Below are 17,152 nucleotides of genomic sequence, written 5' to 3'. Positions count from 1 at the left end.
TACACACACACACACACACACACACACACACTCTGTTGATCAGGACTGTACAGTTCAAGGTCCGTGGTGCGTTCATTTCCCTCTGCGCTGACATCATCAGCCGAGCTGCGTTCAGGTTCACTCAGAGCTTCATTGATCAGCTCTGCGTCAGTGCAACACCATCTTATATCCTGGTGGGGACTTTAACCTGAATCCACACTAACCCGCAGGGACTTGTGTCACTGTGGGGACACAAATTGATGTTCCCACAGGTAGAGACGGCTTTTTGAGGGTTAAGACTCGGTTTTAGGGTTCGGGTCTAGGGAAAGCATTATGTCGGTGACTGTCCCCCACGGGGATAGTGACACAAACATGTGTGTGTGTGTTTCTGACTCTCCTGATCCACACACAGTCAGACTGATTCACCACGATGTTTACTGTGAAATGAATCAATAAAAGGGCACGTGAAGTTCACTGTTCGTTTATCGTAAATACGTCAAGGTTGCGACATCATCAGCAGCTCCAGTATCACGAGCTACTTGCCCAAACATGTCTAGTTTCTTGTGCAAGTTATCATTATTATTATTTGCAGAGTGTTGTGTTTAGGAGGACCGGGCGGAGCGGCGGGGGGGCAGCGCCGCTGCTCGCTGACAGACAGCTGCTGAGCGTCTGGGAGGAATAAACATCCGGTTCTGCTCTGATCCATTTACTGGCAGGAGGGAAGCTCAGTTTGTTTTTTTACTTTTGGGATCAAAAAGTGGATTTATCTTCACTCTCGCTTCTTAACCTGTCTGCAGCAGCGAGCGGAGGTGCCGACCTCCACTTGTTGTTATTGTAGCCGTCTGTGGTCACCCAGAACTCTATGATACTACTTCATATTTACAGGCTACAGAGACCAGACAAAAAAGGAGATTCTTCTGGAGAAAAGTAAGCGAGGAAGACCAGAAAATGTGTGGGTTGCGAGGCGAAAAATCGCTTCATGTTCTGTGTGAACACACAGTATAAATTCTTAAGCTCTTTCACAGTAAAAGTCCTAAAGCTGTTTCACAGTAAAAGTCCTATAGCTGCTTCACAGTAAAAGTCCTACAGCTCTTTCACAGTAAAAGTCCTATAGCTGCTTCACAGTAAAAGTCCTAAAGCTGCTTCACAGTAAAAGTCCTAAAGCTGTTTCACAGTAAAAGTCCTAAAGCTCTTTCACAGTAAAAGTCCTAAAGCTGTTTCACAGTAAAAGTCCTAAAGCTGCTTCACAGTAAAAGTCCTACAGCTCTTTCACAGTAAAAGTCCTAAAGCTGCTTCACAGTAAAAGTCCTAAAGCTGTTTCACAGTAAAAGTCCTAAAGCGCTTTCACAGTAAAAGTCCTAACGCTGTTTCACAGTAAAAGTCCTAAAGCTGTTTCACAGTAAAAGTCCTATAGCTGCTTCACAGTAAAAGTCCTACAGCTCTTTCACAGTAAAAGTCCTATAGCTGCTTCACAGTAAAAGTCCTAAAGCTGCTTCACAGTAAAAGTCCTAAAGCGCTTTCACAGTAAAAGTCCTATAGCTGCTTCACAGTAAAAGTCCTAAAGCTCTTTCACAGTAAAAGTCCTATAGCTGCTTCACAGTAAAAGTCCTATAGCTGCTTCACAGTAAAAGTCCTAAAGCTCTTTCACAGTAAAAGTCCTATAGCTGCTTCACAGTAAAAGTCCTAAAGCTGCTTCACAGTAAAAGTCCTAAAGCGCTTTCACAGTAAAAGTCCTATAGCTGCTTCACAGTAAAAGTCCTACAGCTCTTTCACAGTAAAAGTCCTATAGCTGCTTCACAGTAAAAGTCCTAAAGCTGCTTCACAGTAAAAGTCCTAAAGCGCTTTCACAGTAAAAGTCCTATAGCTGCTTCACAGTAAAAGTCCTACAGCTTTCACAGTAAAAGTCCTATAGCTGCTTCACAGTAAAAGTCCTAAAGCTCTTTCACAGTAAAAGTCCTATAGCTGCTTCACAGTAAAAGTCCTATAGCTGCTTCACAGTAAAAGCCTTAAATTTAGTTCACAGTAAAAGCCCTTCTGATGCCAGGAATCTCAAGATCGCAAAGCATGAAGCAGTCAGGTGTCACTGGGTGGCTTTTACTGTGAAGCAGCTGCTGGGATGCTAATTTGTTCATAACATTTGGTCTAAATCTACATTTGCACATTTTCTATGTTTTTTAATGTGGTTTAATGACGTTGATGTTAGTTTGTCCGTCCATCCACAGCAAAATATTTCAATGACATTTCTACGAAGAAGGGAAGAAAGATAGAAAGTCTTCTTATCTCTCTTCCAGCTCTTCTTGTCGTGGTGATGTAAGCTGATGGTTTTAGCATCGTTCGGCAGCAGCAGAAATATGCTTTTGCATCGCTCCTCGTTAAAATTGGATGAAGCCGTGCAGCTCTTAAGACATCAGAACATTAGACGGAGTCGCCTGTAAAGTGGAAACCAGCAGCTGAGTGTATTTATACTGCAGCAGAGTGGATGGATGCTCTGTGAGCTTTTAGCCCATCTGTCCGACTTTGTGTTTTTCAATAACAGAAAGCTTTTAAGAAACCACGAGTGTCCAAACCACAAACTCTCTCTTTACTTCTTTACTCATCGCAGCTGCTCTGCTCTTCAGCTTCTGTCGGAGAGTTTTTGCTTGTAGAGATATTTTCTAAATGCAAATCAGTTTGGTTCTACAAATGGGGATAATATTTTGAAATTGATAGTGATAGTAACAGTACATTCAGTAAAACCACTGAAGTAGCACTGAAAGAAAAGAACCAGGTTCCCAGGTAACATTTCTTACACCATTTATAAAGAACTTAAACTTAACATAACTTAAATTCAGTTGATGTTGATTAATTTCAGTTGTATTTACAGACGTACAAATGTGTGTTCAGATCAGGCTGGGTTTCTTTAAAATGTACTTGTGACCATATGTCTTCTATTTAATATCATAATCAAGAGTTAGCCATGCACGCTAGATCTAGGACACTTTGTCGCTTCTTAATATTAATAAACCAAAACTTCATTGAATTTAATCTTAATACAAGAGGACTACAAGTACCTGGGAGTACACTTGGACAATAAACTGGACCGGGCCAAGAACACTCAGGCTGTTTACAGGAAGGGCCAGAGCCGCCTCTGTTTCCTGAGGAGGCTGAGGTCCTTCAACATCTGCCGGACAATGCTGAAGATGTTTTATGAGTCTGTGGTGGCCGGTGCTGTCCTGTACGCTGTTGCATGCTGGGGCAGCAGGCTGAGGGCAGCAGGCTGAGGGCAGCAGGCTGAGGGCAGCAGGCTGAGGGTAGCGGACGCCAACAGGCTCAACAAACTGATCCGTAAGGCCGGTGACATTGTGGGGGTGGAGCTGGACTCTCTGGCGGTGGTGTCAGAGAGGAGGATGCTGGGTAAACTACAAGCCATCTTGGACAGCGTCTCCCACCCGCTCCATGACGCGCTGGTCAAACAAAGGAGCGCCTTCAGCGGAAGACTCATCCCCCCACAATGCACCACAGAGCGCCACAGGAAGTCATTCCTGCCTGTGGCCATCAGACTCTTTAACTCCTCCCTCTAAGTGTCAGTCTGTGTGACCCGAAGTCACTAAACTGGACATTGATCATTAACATCTCTGCAATACTTGAAATAATTGTGCAATACTTTACTTTATACCGGTAAAACCACTTGGTACTTCACACTTATTTTATCTTATACTTATACCCACCTGGTACTTCATTTATTTTCTGACCTGTTTTATAGTGTTTATAGTGTATCATATTGTTTGCTGGTACTTCCTCCTGTGTGCGCTGACGTAAAGGCGAGCTGCTGTAACAAAGAGTTTCCCTTCGGGGATCAATAAAGTATTTCTGATTCTGATTGAAGAGGAAAAGATGAGGTAGTCTGCACGCTGAATATTGAAAGCTCAAAAGTCAGACACAAAGCTGCACCTACAGGAGGACAGTGGATTTCGTCCTCCATCTCTTACAGTGTAGTCATGTTATGACGGGCTCACTTCACGCTCAGTGTGAACAGCAGCAATGATTATGTGAACACGTGAGTGCATTAAGACTTCTGACAAATCCGGACCTGTCCTTTAACGGTATTGTGACTTTGAATAAACCGACGAGTATCGATGTTAACATGCTGCTACTTTGGTCTCTCAGCTAACACCTGCTACTTCAGCCCAGTGCATCTCTGCTGGATTATTTTAAAAAGAATAACTGGGTTGAAGGGTCAAAGAGACGCTGCCTGTCTTTCCTGTCTAATGTCCCGGAGAAAGCAGGACTATGAGCGTATGTGGCGTCACTCGGGAGGTGTGGACTTGATTTAAGACTCAACTTCAACAAAGTCTCGTGATGTGACGTCATTTGGCCTTTAGCTTTCTGACTTGACACATTTTAAAAGTGATTATTTCTGTAAATACTAAACTGTTCTCTGATAAATCATTTCAGTCGGCATTCATTTGAGGAGTGCTTAATGATTTCTTTTGGAACCGAAGACTTGGTTCTTGCAGGTCTTGATTCAGGACTTCATAGTCAAGACTTGAGACTTAATCGTGACTTGAAGAACAGTGACTTTGTTCCACCTCTGATGTCACTCTGAATATGCTGTTCAGTTGACATTTAAAGGTCATCTGAGACACCTGATTTAAAGAATCTAACAGACACCTGAAACCTTCATGGCAAAAAAACGAAACATCAAATTCAACAGGAATAAAAACAAGACAGACGCTAAAGCTTTTATATCGTTCTTTTTTATTTTTCAATGATCTTTTTCATCCTGCTGCGTATTTGCGATGAGTTTTCTAATATATGATGCGTTATATGAAGGTGTCTCAGAAAAGGTGCAAACATCAGCAAACACAAAGAAAGATCAAGAGATTTCAGGCTCGACAAAGACAACATGGCGACAGCTCGTCTTCCTCCCGCCCCTCTCCGTTCACCGCCAGAGGGCCTCTGTCGCTTGGTAATGACATCATCATTTTGCGCCGGTGGACGTCGGCAGTGCTGCGAACTTCTCCAAGCAACAGCGACAGCGCTCCCTACGGGCCGAGTCTCTTATTGTTTTTGGATAAAGTTACAGTGAGAGTCAGCAGGTCGACTCGCAGGCTTCAGCTGGAGCTTCGGTCACTTTTTATCAGTTTGATGGAGAGAAAAATACAAATGTTATCAGAAAGTTATGAGATATTTCTGGAAATTTACTGGGATGTGAAACCTCTGAGTCGACCTGCTGGTCTCTCTGAAATCACAGACTTTACCTGCAGAGTGTCCTTTCTGCTCGTTCTACTTTACATACCGACGCTGCCTTCAGGCCACGTTCAAGTCATGCCAACATTTCTGTAACTCTCATTTCCCGACCGGTGGGAAGCTTTCCCATCTACGTTTTATCCCACAGGATGTGAATGCAGCATTAGGTGATTCTTTGTGACGTTCCTATGGCGTTAGTCAGTTCAGGGCCAGTACGAGCTTTTGCTTGTGGAATTATATTCAAATGAATTTCAAAGCCTTCGTTTGAATTGCAAACTTGAGAGAATCTGAGAAATTCAAGTCTGTGTAGACTCGAGAACGTCTAAATAAAATTTGTGCTCAAACGATCAACAGTGAGATTACACATTACACGTGCACACGCACATTTAAGTCACAGCTACAAACTTCAGACCTTCTCAAATCTTTGTAAAGCTGTGAGGGATTTAGAAGACGGACAGACTGCATTTTGTAAATTCATCTCAAAATTATTTTTCGCTTTCTATATTTTCTTCAAATACTACAATGGCTTCATTTTCAAAAATCTTTGCCCACAAAGTTTGTTGGTATTTGAAAAAATATGAACTCACAAATGCATTTGCAGGAATAAAACAAAACAAAACAAAAATTAAAGAAGAATTAAAAGAATTAAATCAAGGCGTGTCTTTAAATTCCAAAACTGTTATTTCATTTTCCAAATCCACCTTTTTTTTTTTTTTTTAAATTCTTCGTTCTTCGAGTTCCCACAAACAAATAAACCCTTGACGTGACGTGACGTGAAGGCGGCGAGGCTGTTTGGTTTCATTCGGCCTGCTGTGTAGAAGCAGACGTGACAGAAAGGACGCCCGCGTTGACATTCCTGTCGACGGGTTCGTTGTGTAGAAACTTGAGCTGGAGATCATTCACTCGTCACAAACATTTAACGTCCCTTTGGACCAGAACAGAAAACAGTAAAGCACTGCGAGTGTTTCCGTCGGTCTCTACAATCCTCGTGGCCCGACCCCAAACCCCAAACTGGAAGACTTTCTCAGAGGCAGTACGGTGGATTGTGATTGGTTCGTTCCTTTCCCTCCATCAGTCCTTCAATCCATCCATCCGTCCATTTTAAACCAACAAAATACAAAAATCAAAAATGTGCATCTCACAAAAGAAAACAATCAGCCAATAAGAGTCAACCTCTATGACCCCGCCCACCCTGACTCCGCCTCCTCTCACCTCCTGGTTTCGTCACTTTTAACTGAGTTCAAAATGGCGGCACAGACAGCAGCGTGTTTAATAGCGGAGCATGCACAACAGTTCAGCTGTCAGGTGAAATAATGTTTCTGAATATTTTTTTCCACATGCAAAAAAGTTATTATTTCTAATCTGTGTGACGTCACCCTGCAAAAACACTACAAACTATAAGTCTTTATACACGTTTATACGTTTTTATGTGTCGTGTTATCGAAGTTTCCTGCGTCAGCTGATGTCGGCTGATGGGAGGTGACTGAGTTTCCCAAAAATCATCTTTGCATGAATTGAATCTGCCGCTTTCAAACCCCAAACTAATAATCCGTCTGCAGTCGGAGCTCACATTTATCTTTTTGCTCATTAACACAAGAAAATCTTTACGCTGTGTTGAACTGTTTTCTACTATATTGTTTCATGGGAAGTCATTTCCTTTTTGTTTTTCTTTCCTTTATCCCAAATCGTTTGTGTCTGAAATGCAGTAAATTTCAATTTCCACATTTGGCCTTTAATTAACATTTTGCCACGTTTTGATCCCTGATGCAAAGTATGAATGTCAGTTTATAAATCTGGCTTTTACCTTCTTCTGATTGAGACGCGGAGAGGTCATTTAAAAACATTCAAAACGTTTTTTCTACTTCTTTTCATGTCGGAAATACTGTGAACAATCCCTCGGACAGTGGTCTGAGGGCCGAAATAGCGTGCAGGAACATGAAACTTGAAAAATGCTAAAATGACATTATAGAAAAATGTCACTGAATTTCCAGAGATGTTTCTGTAATGAGAGCTTCACTGCGACACGATTTGTCTCTGTGATGTGAGCAAAAACCACAAATCAAACCAGACTACTAGCAATCAGAACCTTTCACAGATTTGTAAAAACCAGCAGAAATTTAAAAACTGTGCAAAGTAAAAATCACGGCACAAACGATATTCCATACATCCTGCTTCTCTCGTCATCAGCAGCTGTATAAAACGTTTCAAACACATTATTTTCTCCCGTTGAGAAAAGCGAAGGCAGTGATAGAACTTCTAGAGGACGGCAGGCCGTCGTTTGAAGGGCTGAGTGCGTCTCGTGAAACACAGGAAGTGGAGGTCGACTTGTTGATCTTTGTAAACTGGGAAAGGGCCGAGACGCTTTTGGGAAACCCGGTCAGCAACTTCTGAGACGAGTAAAGGGTTTGAGTAAGAGAAGAAGAAAAGCCGTGGAGGTTGGAGAGGGCAGTGCAGCGACTCAGTCTGAACGTCTGAACTTTACATTCTGGAAAAAAATAATTAATCACGTGTGTTATTATTTTTTTCACACAGCCGTTCACAGGAACATACCGCCGCTGCGTCGTGTTTCAGCACAAGTTGATTTCTGCAGAAGTGAAACCAACGGCTGGAAGGAAGAAAATCAATCGAAAGACAAATAATCAGCGTCGTTCACATACGTTTAAAATCAATGAGACCAGCAGCGTGTCCTGAACGCCGTCGCTTGTGTTTGGCTTTTCAGGAGTGACGATCGTGACGTTCAGACGAGGTCGGAGTAAAACAGCTTACACTTTACAGGGCAGTGCTTTTCGCCTAGACGAAGCAGGGCAGTGTTAAATATGTTACCAAATCCTCTCATCAGCCGACACCTGAACACAACACTGTGGTAAAAGATCCCACAGAGACCGGGAACTGAGACCAGGAGAGGACGGTGATGCTGGAACACTTTATGGAGGAGACAGAGGGGGGGGTGCTTTACTTTTCTTATCATGGCATCACCGTCCTCTGTCTGTGCCAACGTCCCAAATCCCAGGTTCCTTCAACGCATCACGAGTACGAAGTCCGGAGACTCCGGGCTGCGTGATAAATACGTCGATGTCTGTCAGCTTTGCGGCTTCACACTTCGACCCCATAGGAACAGGAAATACATGTTTTAGGTTTTTCTTAACTGTATTGTTATAGAGATATGACGTGTTGACAGACGGCCAATAATCAATAATTTAAAAAACTATAATTAAACCCAAAGCTGAGTCTTCATGACAGCCTGAGCAAGAAAAACTATATCTGATTCATGAGGAAATTTAAAGAAAAACACTTTTGTTTGTTTTTGTGTGAGTCCAGGTTCCCAGAAAGTAATCAATTACTAATAATCAGCTGCAACGTCGACGACGTGCCGCTGTTGCTTAAAGCTGAGCCGTTCATTGTCGGTTCAATTTGAAAATAAAAATCGATTCAATCCCCAAAAACATCAATAATCAGCCGTTAACAAAAAGAACCAATCATGTAGCTGGAGACACTGCTGTAATGCTGATTGGGGGAGCCTGCTGATGACATCATCAGGTTGCCTTTGGTCGGATCTAAACATAAACCCCGCCTCCTTCATATGATTGGCCCGTGGGCTGAACAGGGCGTGTCGTTTCCCAACACGACGTCTGCAACTTATTGTACATAACATAAACATGTTCGAAATCACCACGCCCCTTTTTAAACGTGCACCAATCAGAGCTCAGCGTGGCCAACTGCATCACAACAACAGGTCGGGTCTGCTGAGTTGAAAACAAAACATACAGTCGTGTTCAGAACAGGACAACGTGCGTAAGTTTTCATATCGGTTCTGCCTGTTCAGACCGGATCACAGTTACACAGCAGCTGTTAGTGTCGCAATAAATCATGCCTGCAACTTTTCAACACTGTGATCGGACCCTGAACGCAGCACGAAGACAGAAACAGGAGGAAGCTCTTCACTCTGTTGGTTTTGTGTTTCAGCTGATCGGCTCCGTGTCCTCCTTCCGACTTCCTGCTCATCATTTTCCAAATCATCATCAGTTTTTAGACCGAGCCGTTGGTTTCACTTCTTTTCTATGAAAATCCATCGCCGTCAGCTTTGCTGTCTGTTTTATTTGTATGAAATATCAGGTGGTGTATTGTAAGAGCTGGAAACTGTCTGTGTTTAAGGACCCCCCGACATCAGAGACTCAAGAGTCGGCAACTAAGAGATCAAGAGACCAAATTCATGTCCATCTTTGCTTATTGTTTAACTTTTGGGTTTTGAAAATGGTCTCTGCTCTCAACTTGTAATACCACATGAAGACAAAAACTAAAGTTAACTAAATGCGATGGATTCAAGGGCGTAATTTCCGCTTTTACTCACTAACGTCTCTCTCAACAGTGTCCAGCATATAAGGTGCATCAGAACACCTGCACCCCTTTAATTTTTGGTAAACCAGCACATCGTCTGCATCAAGATGATACGACGTGTGATCAACATGCCAGAATACACCGCTGTCCTAAATCCCAGCGCTGACAAAAACCTCAAATGGCGTGACGTGGCAGGTGTGTGCTGCATTTACTGTTCGGCTGCTAAAATCTATCGAGTTAAAAATAAAACAAAAAATGCAAATAAAAAATACACGCTCATCTGGGTCACCTTTAATTGTTACCTTGCATGGCAATTAACTACAAGCAGCAGCAAGGACGTGAAGCTTTGTTTGCCCTGGGTTTAGCCTCTCAGGCTGCCCTAACCCTCTTGTTAGTTGAGTTGAGTGGTTTTATGCAGCCTAAGAGCAAAGCCTGTAGACACTACTCAGGGCAGAAAAAAACTCTTTGCATGTATATTCATTTGTTTGAACATTATTATTGAAGCGATTATTTTGATACTACGATTATATATGTGATTCACGATTAGTGGGAATGATCGTTATTGCGTCACAATTTTCACTTTCACTAAAGAAAACTATTGAAATCACGATGATGTGACATTTGTCACGTTTTCTTCCATCTGGAGAAGAAGATCTGTAGTCCAGGACGTCTCTGCAGCGCTACAGTACTTCATTATAAAGCTGTCACACATTTGACCTTCATCAGAAAGCCGCAGCTTCTGCGATTTGGATAATATTTCGACTAACTGTGCAGCCCCACACCTTCGGATGGATTATCTCTCTATGAGTCTCTGAAGTTGATTTTCATAGAAATGAACTGAAAGCAGTTTCTGTCTGAAAGGAAGGAAATCAGTGTAAAAAGCGACGGATGATTTGAAAAATACAGGAATGTTTCTGTTCTGATCATCGACTGAATTAAAATCTCAAACATGAAGCCGGTGACCTGACCGACCTCCAGGGGAAACAGTCCGGTCTGAACAGGAAGGATCAGGATTCGGTTCCCTCTGAAGCTGTTTATCGGCAGTGTCTGCAACAAAACCCACGACTCCCCAACCCGAAAAAACAGACAGAAACAAACAAGAAGTGGCAGCTGAAGAAGACGAAACTCTTCTTCCTGATTGGACAGAACAACACAGAGAAGAAGAAGAAGAAGAAGCGCGTTGTGTCGAAAGTGCGAAAGTTTTTGCATTCATTAAGAAATGAAAGGAAGTGAAGTTTCTACATGGCTTAAAGCTTCGGAGTTCTCAGCGCTCGCTCGACACGGAAACATTTTGTCATCATCGTGACAGTGATGATGATGATGATTACAATGTGGCGATGAAGAGTAGGTGTGCTAGCCTCCGGGCGCCGTATCAGCAGGGCTTTTTGCATAAAATGTAAATCATCATCAACGTCCTGATATTTTTTTTTCAAACCAGCCCCCCCCCGTTAGATTTAAAATATTTCAACACAAGCGAGAAGATTTTTTTTTTTTAGCTTCTTTTTTTCTTTGTTTTCGTTGTCGTCGCCTCGTCGTCGCCGTGGCGGTTGTTGTCGTTGGTGTGGTTGTAGTTGCTTTTGTTGCTGAACAGAGGGAGTGTTAAAATGGGAGTTCGCCTCCTCCTCCTCCTCCGCCTGTGGGGGGCGCTGCAGGCTATGATCCGTCCTGCTCTGTGCAGTCCTCCTGCTGCTCCTCATGACGCTCCCGGCTCCTCGCCCGCTCGCCGATGTTCAGCGTCGGGCTCCTCGAGCTCTCCTTCAGCAGCTTCTCCTCGAGCTCGTGCAGCGACGGCTCCTTATACATGCAGACTGCAGGGGGGAGGAGGGGGGAGCAGGGGGGAGGAAAAGGATACTTTATTAACCCCAGTGGGATATCGTGTTGTTACAACAGCCACTTCACAAAATAAACAGACTTACATGTATTAACACACAGGACCAAGAGAGAAGGGAAGGGAATGGGGGAGGTAAAAGGTAAGGAGAACGTAAAAGGGGGAGAGGAAGGGGGGGTCGAGTTGGACAAAGGGAGGCAAAAGAATAGGACAGAGGGAGAAATGGGAGGATGAGATGTGGAGAGGTTGAAGGAGAAGGACGTGGAGGAAGAGGAGACAAGATGGACAGAGGGAAAGGAGGAAGGGGAAGGTGACAGATATTTTTAAAGATGGGGGAGGAGGGGGGAGACAGAGGCAGCGACAGAGCAGCTGAAAGCAGAGACGGAGCTTCGCGTTTCCTGTTCAGCCTCCATCTGTGATATTAGAGCTTCACCTTGTCCTCAAACTCAAAGGAACCTCTGAACCTCAAACCCCCCGCGAGCTCCGGGCGTCAGAGCTCAGCTGGGGCTGTAATCCTGCCGTCACCTCCACGGCCTCTTAGCTACAGACCTTCTCTCCCCACAGGCAGTTCATTAGGAATAATAAGAATATCAGGTGCAAAACAAAATCATTTTAATAAAAATGGCTTAAAACTTCCGCTGTGTTGTATCACAGCTGGTTAATGAAGACGGTCATTTGCTTTCATACACTGAACAATTAACCTAACTCTACATCCACTGCTCCACTCCGACTCTGGAGGCCTGCATGAGAAGTGTCTTTCTTTTTACTGTTTTTTAGACTCCTGTGAGGCGGCGTTTCATCTGATGTCCTGTCCTGTCCTCAGACAGATGTTCCATAATGTCAACACTCTTCAGGAAACCCAGCTGCACCCAGTTCAGATCCTATTTCTACACAAGATACATGTAAATGATTCGGCTCTGAAGGTGGATTCTTTTGTTGGAGCTACGCTAGGCTAACAGTTTCCCCCTGCTTCTAGTATTTGTGCTAAGCTAGGCTAAACAGATCCTGATCTATCCTTGTACTGGAGATGAAGCTCTGGACTCTGAGAAACCAGGTGTCCACAGGTGTGTTTGTCTCACCTTCGATGGGTCGCGGGACGAAGTGTGAGCAGGGTTTGGTTTTCTTCACTCGGTTCCCCTTCATGATGACTCCGTCCTTGTTGAGGCCCAGGAACCAGGCCCGGCCCGACTCGTGCTGCCGGTACAGCGTGGACGAGTAGATGACGTAGTAGTTCTCAAACACCGACTCCTTAAACTTACACTCTCCTGTGAACACATCCTGACACACACACACACACACACACACAGCGAAGACATCGTGTTTGACTCCGTGTAAATGATAGACATGAAAATCAACACAGAAGCGGACAGCGGACGTGCAGTTATCACGGAGTTACGTTACGCGACACAAGCAGTGGTGGAAAGTAACGAAGTACCTTTACTCAGCTGCTGTACTTAAGTACAACTCTGAGATACTTGAGTATTTCCATTTTCTAACATTTATCTAATAACTTTAGTTACTTTGCAGATTCAGATTAACAATACAAAATATAACAGACAATAAATTCTGATGCATCATTATGGATAAAGATAAGACTTAACAGAGTATTTCTACACTGTAGTATTGCTACTTTTACTTAAGTAAAAGATCTGAATACTTCGGTCACATGATGACACCTGACGTATCTCCATGAAAACTGCTAATGAAGAGAGATGTGGTTGAAAGCTCTGGAAAATGCTAGTACGTGGATCTTGGTGTCAGCTAAGTTTGCACAAAGAACTGGACTGAAACTCGGGTCCATGTTGTTAAATATGGACTGTTGAGGCCAAACGTGACTCTGTTGGGACAGATTACAGTAAATTTAGCACATTGCAGTTCCCTCCAGGTATAACAGGTGTGTGTGTGTGTGTCCTCTGGATATAACAGGTGGTCAAGGAGGAGTAGAGAGCCAATCAGAGCAGAACAAACCCACACAATGCAGAAGCCTGTTCTAACATTTAACACTCACTGAAGGTTTTCCAAAGAACAGAAATAAGAAGTTAACAAAGCCGCACTCATTAGTTAGCAGCTCGGTGGCAGACATCTGGAGCTACACAGCACTTTTGTGTCGTATTTTCAAAGTTATGTTATAATTAGAGCTGCAACTGATTATTTTTAATATCAGTTAATCTGAGTCCTAGGTGACGTCTTCAACCAACAGTCCAAAACCCAAAGAGATTCAGTTTACTGAGATATAACAGAGCAAAACCTCCTCACATTGAAGGAACTGCAACCAGAGAATGTTTGACTGATAAATCACTAAATACTCAAATTAAGTAGTTGGTGACTCTGTTGATTGACTAATCAATTAATTATTTCAGCCTTTCTTATTATGAAGTGAGACAGTTGAGACTAAAGGGAAGTGACAGCTTTGAAAAGTCGTATTGTCGGCGCGTTCAAGGACAAGATAAAGAGTCAGCAGCTGAACAGAAACCTGCTCAGTGAAAGTAAACCAAACTGATGTTATCTTTGCTTATTGTTGTCACATGTTTCTCAAGACTCTTAAATGATAAATTATTTCTTCTGCTCGTTAAAATCACAGTTGTTGAGCTACAGAACAAGTTTTTCTGAATTAGGAAAACCCAAACAGAACCATTTAAGCATTCTATTTATTTATTTAGGGCTCCTGCAAATTCAGTAAACATCATTGTACAAAGTGAATATATTCAGGGGGTTGTTCATTAATTCCACACGTAACATGTAAGAGCTGCAAACAGCAGCAGTGAAAGGATCAGTCAAACACCAGGACTACTGATGACAACACACAAACCAGAACAAGAGAGGAAAAAGACGACAGAGGAGGGGAAAAGAAAGAGCGTCAGGGGGGATGAAGATGGTGGAGAATCAAGGAGGGCTGAGGAAACAGAGGGAATGGATGATGAAAACAGTTTTTTTGCTCCCAGCAGGCAGCCTGCATCACATATCAAGACGTGATAATTCAACTAAACAGTGTTTAGACAGCGGGGCATCCCAGCACACACCGACTGTGAGGGGCAAAAACATGCTGTAATGTTTTTACATAACTGCACAGAGGAAGAGGAGGAGAAACCGTTGTACCCTCCATCTGCAGCCACAGCTGAGAGCCTGAGCCCACATCTTCAGCCAATTAATCGCTTTATGAGGCTCCAAAGTGCTGCCACTGATACTCCATCTTCATCTGCTTTAATATGGGATCTGGATACACTATCTATTATTACATTAACATACATCATTACATTAACTATTACATTTCCACCTGCTATCAGTAAGTGTGGGGGGAAATGGTGTAAGCTATTCCTGGGCAGGGTGAAGTCCTGATGTGCATGTTAGTGTGTGCAGGTACAGAAGCAAAGACAGAAGTGAAGACCCACTGAACGCTGTGAGATGCGACGCAAAGTGCCTGCTGTCCCTCAGCGCTCTCTCAAAGCAATGTGGGATTGACCAGTGACACGAAGGGGAGGAGAAGGTAAAAACACTCTTACTTAATGCAACAGAGTGCGAAATTTGTCTGGAAGCTTGGTGGGGATTTACCAAAACTGCCAAAGATGCAGTAGTGGGACAGGAAGTTTAGGACATAAAGCAAGACATCATCTGCGTACAAGGAGAATCAGATTTTGCTTAAAATCAACAAGCCCTAAAAATCGATAGAAGAGGAGCATTGGGCTCCACCCGGCTGTAACCAGCAGACCATAAATACAAGCAGCTGAGTGGGAAAATATGTTCACATCAACTATATCAAGTTGGAGATATATTGATTTTTTGGCAAAAAGATCACTTGCAGTTACGCCTAAATAAAATGCAACATCAACACTAAAAATGAGCTACAAACTGTTTGTATCTCGTTTCACTTGTTAACTTACCACTACAGATCGGTATCACAATAAAAACAGACATTATAGACTTTATTTCCATTATTCTGCTGTGACTACAAGGCTACTGAGGGCGCTACCATCTTGGAATAATATCAGGAGGTTTTCCTGTTATTCCCATTCAGCTAAGCCTCATCAAGCAGAAGGGTCACCTCACAATCACAGCTCCCGTGAGGATGTGACAGCATGGCAACTGCTAGGACTTGTGGGATATGTTGACATTGAATTTATAACAAATAATTAATAATCATATTTTACTGCCTTTAAATGAAGCTTCCTGTGTGTCGCAGAACGTCCACGTCTTACAGAGAAAAGCTTCTTCGTGTTTGCACATAACTACTGTATCATCTCTGTCATCTCTCTCTTCCTCCATCACTCCATCTCGTTTCTTATGCTTCGCACACAGTGACTGAAGAATTGCATTTTAAAGTTTTATGGAAGGAGCAGACATAAATTATGGATGGTGGATGGACTCACTGAGGCAAAGCAGCAATACAACAACTGCAGCTGTACTCTGCACTGCAGACTGATCAGGGCTGTCCCGTTAATCATTATCATTATTAACTATGATTATTATCATTATTATTATTATTATTTAATAAACTGTTCTACAGTAATGTCACATGTGGAGAAACCAAAATGCAGGCTCTTTCTTCAGATGGGAGGAACTTTATCTGTCAGATAATGTGACATTTTAACATAAATATCTTGAAATAAGATCACTCTGCTCACACATGAGAAGCCTGGTGAGTAACTTTGTCTTGTGGTCAGGATATTTTCAGTCAGATTATTTTACTGCGCCAGCAGGTAGAAAACTCGACAAGGAAGGTGAGCAGTTACTCTGCCTACGATTAAAGCCCCAGACTCGGACCTCTGGTGACACAGAAAAGCTGCTCAAGCAGCAAACGTTGTTCAGCAGCCAATTTTTGCTTTTGCAGCAGCACATGAACGCAGCACAAAACTGCACTTTAAAAACAAATGGTCTAATAATTGAATCATATAATCCAGAATACCACTGAAATCTGTCATCTGAACCTTTACAAATTTAAAAAGTGTCAGACTTTAGCGGATTTACACTAAACATCTTTCAGCTGCTTCACAGTAAAAGCACTTCATCTGTCTGGCAGTAACAGGCAATGACTCAACCCTGGAGGGCTTTTACTGTGAAGCAGCTGTACATGTTAGTGACTGCTAAGTTGTTGCTTGCTAAAAAGTTGTTGGAACTTTGTTATCACCAGGTCAGCAGGAAATTACTTAATGCATGTTGGATATTTAGCATGCCAATATTTTTATCTGGTTTTTATAAGAAGTTAAAAAATAAGTAGAAAATAACACAAGTCTATTCAAGCAGTCAGAGGCCAGGAACATTTCTCTTAAATGATCCTTGCAGCCTGAGATCCTACGGTATGTTAAACAAAACAAAATCATAACGTGAAATAAAACTGTGAAACTGTCACTGTGCAGACAGACAGACAGACAGGCAGGCAGACAGGCAGACAGACAGGAAGACAGACAGACAGGCAGACAGACAGACAGGCAGACAGGCAGACAGGCAGACAGACAGGCAGACAGGCAGGCAGACAGGCAGACAGACAGGCAGACAGGCAGGCAGACAGGCAGACAGACAGGCAGATGTTCTTACTGATGTATAGAGGAATCCCTCTGCGTTCATGGCCACGTAGAGTCCAGCCTTCACTCCCTGGATGGCCACAACCCTCAAACCTACTGGGATCAGGTTAAACAGAGCTGGAAGGCAAGAGACAGAGACAGACAGAGAGAGAGAGACAGACAGACAGAGAGAGACAGAGACAGACAGACAGAGAGAGACAGACAGACAGACAGACAGACAGACAGACAGACGGAGAGACAGACAGAGAGAGAGAGAGACAGACAG

At 43.1% G+C, this 17,152-nt stretch overlaps 1 protein-coding gene across 3 annotated transcripts in view; it reads right to left on the bottom strand.

Moving 5' to 3' along the window:
* Window positions 1-4,699: 4,699 nt before the first annotated feature.
* Window positions 4,700-17,152, bottom strand: part of LOC122878576 (fibroblast growth factor 12-like) — a 56,594-nt gene continuing 44,141 nt past the window's right edge. For all 3 annotated transcript variants that reach the window (XM_044201480.1, XM_044201479.1, XM_044201478.1), the window contains exons 3-5: window positions 16,901-17,004; window positions 12,451-12,649; window positions 4,700-11,351 (exon numbers count right to left, since the gene is read on the bottom strand). In XM_044201480.1, the coding sequence (XP_044057415.1) occupies window positions 11,197-11,351; window positions 12,451-12,649; window positions 16,901-17,004 (458 nt within the window). In that variant the 3' untranslated portion in view covers window positions 4,700-11,196. The remainder of the gene's footprint in view (window positions 11,352-12,450; window positions 12,650-16,900; window positions 17,005-17,152) is intronic.

The sequence above is a fragment of the Siniperca chuatsi genome, linkage group LG7 (assembly GCF_020085105.1).
Source record: "Siniperca chuatsi isolate FFG_IHB_CAS linkage group LG7, ASM2008510v1, whole genome shotgun sequence".
Taxonomy (NCBI): domain Eukaryota; kingdom Metazoa; phylum Chordata; class Actinopteri; order Centrarchiformes; family Sinipercidae; genus Siniperca; species Siniperca chuatsi.
Note: the sequence above shows the minus strand (reverse complement) of the source record. Positions and strands in the feature narration are given on the sequence as shown.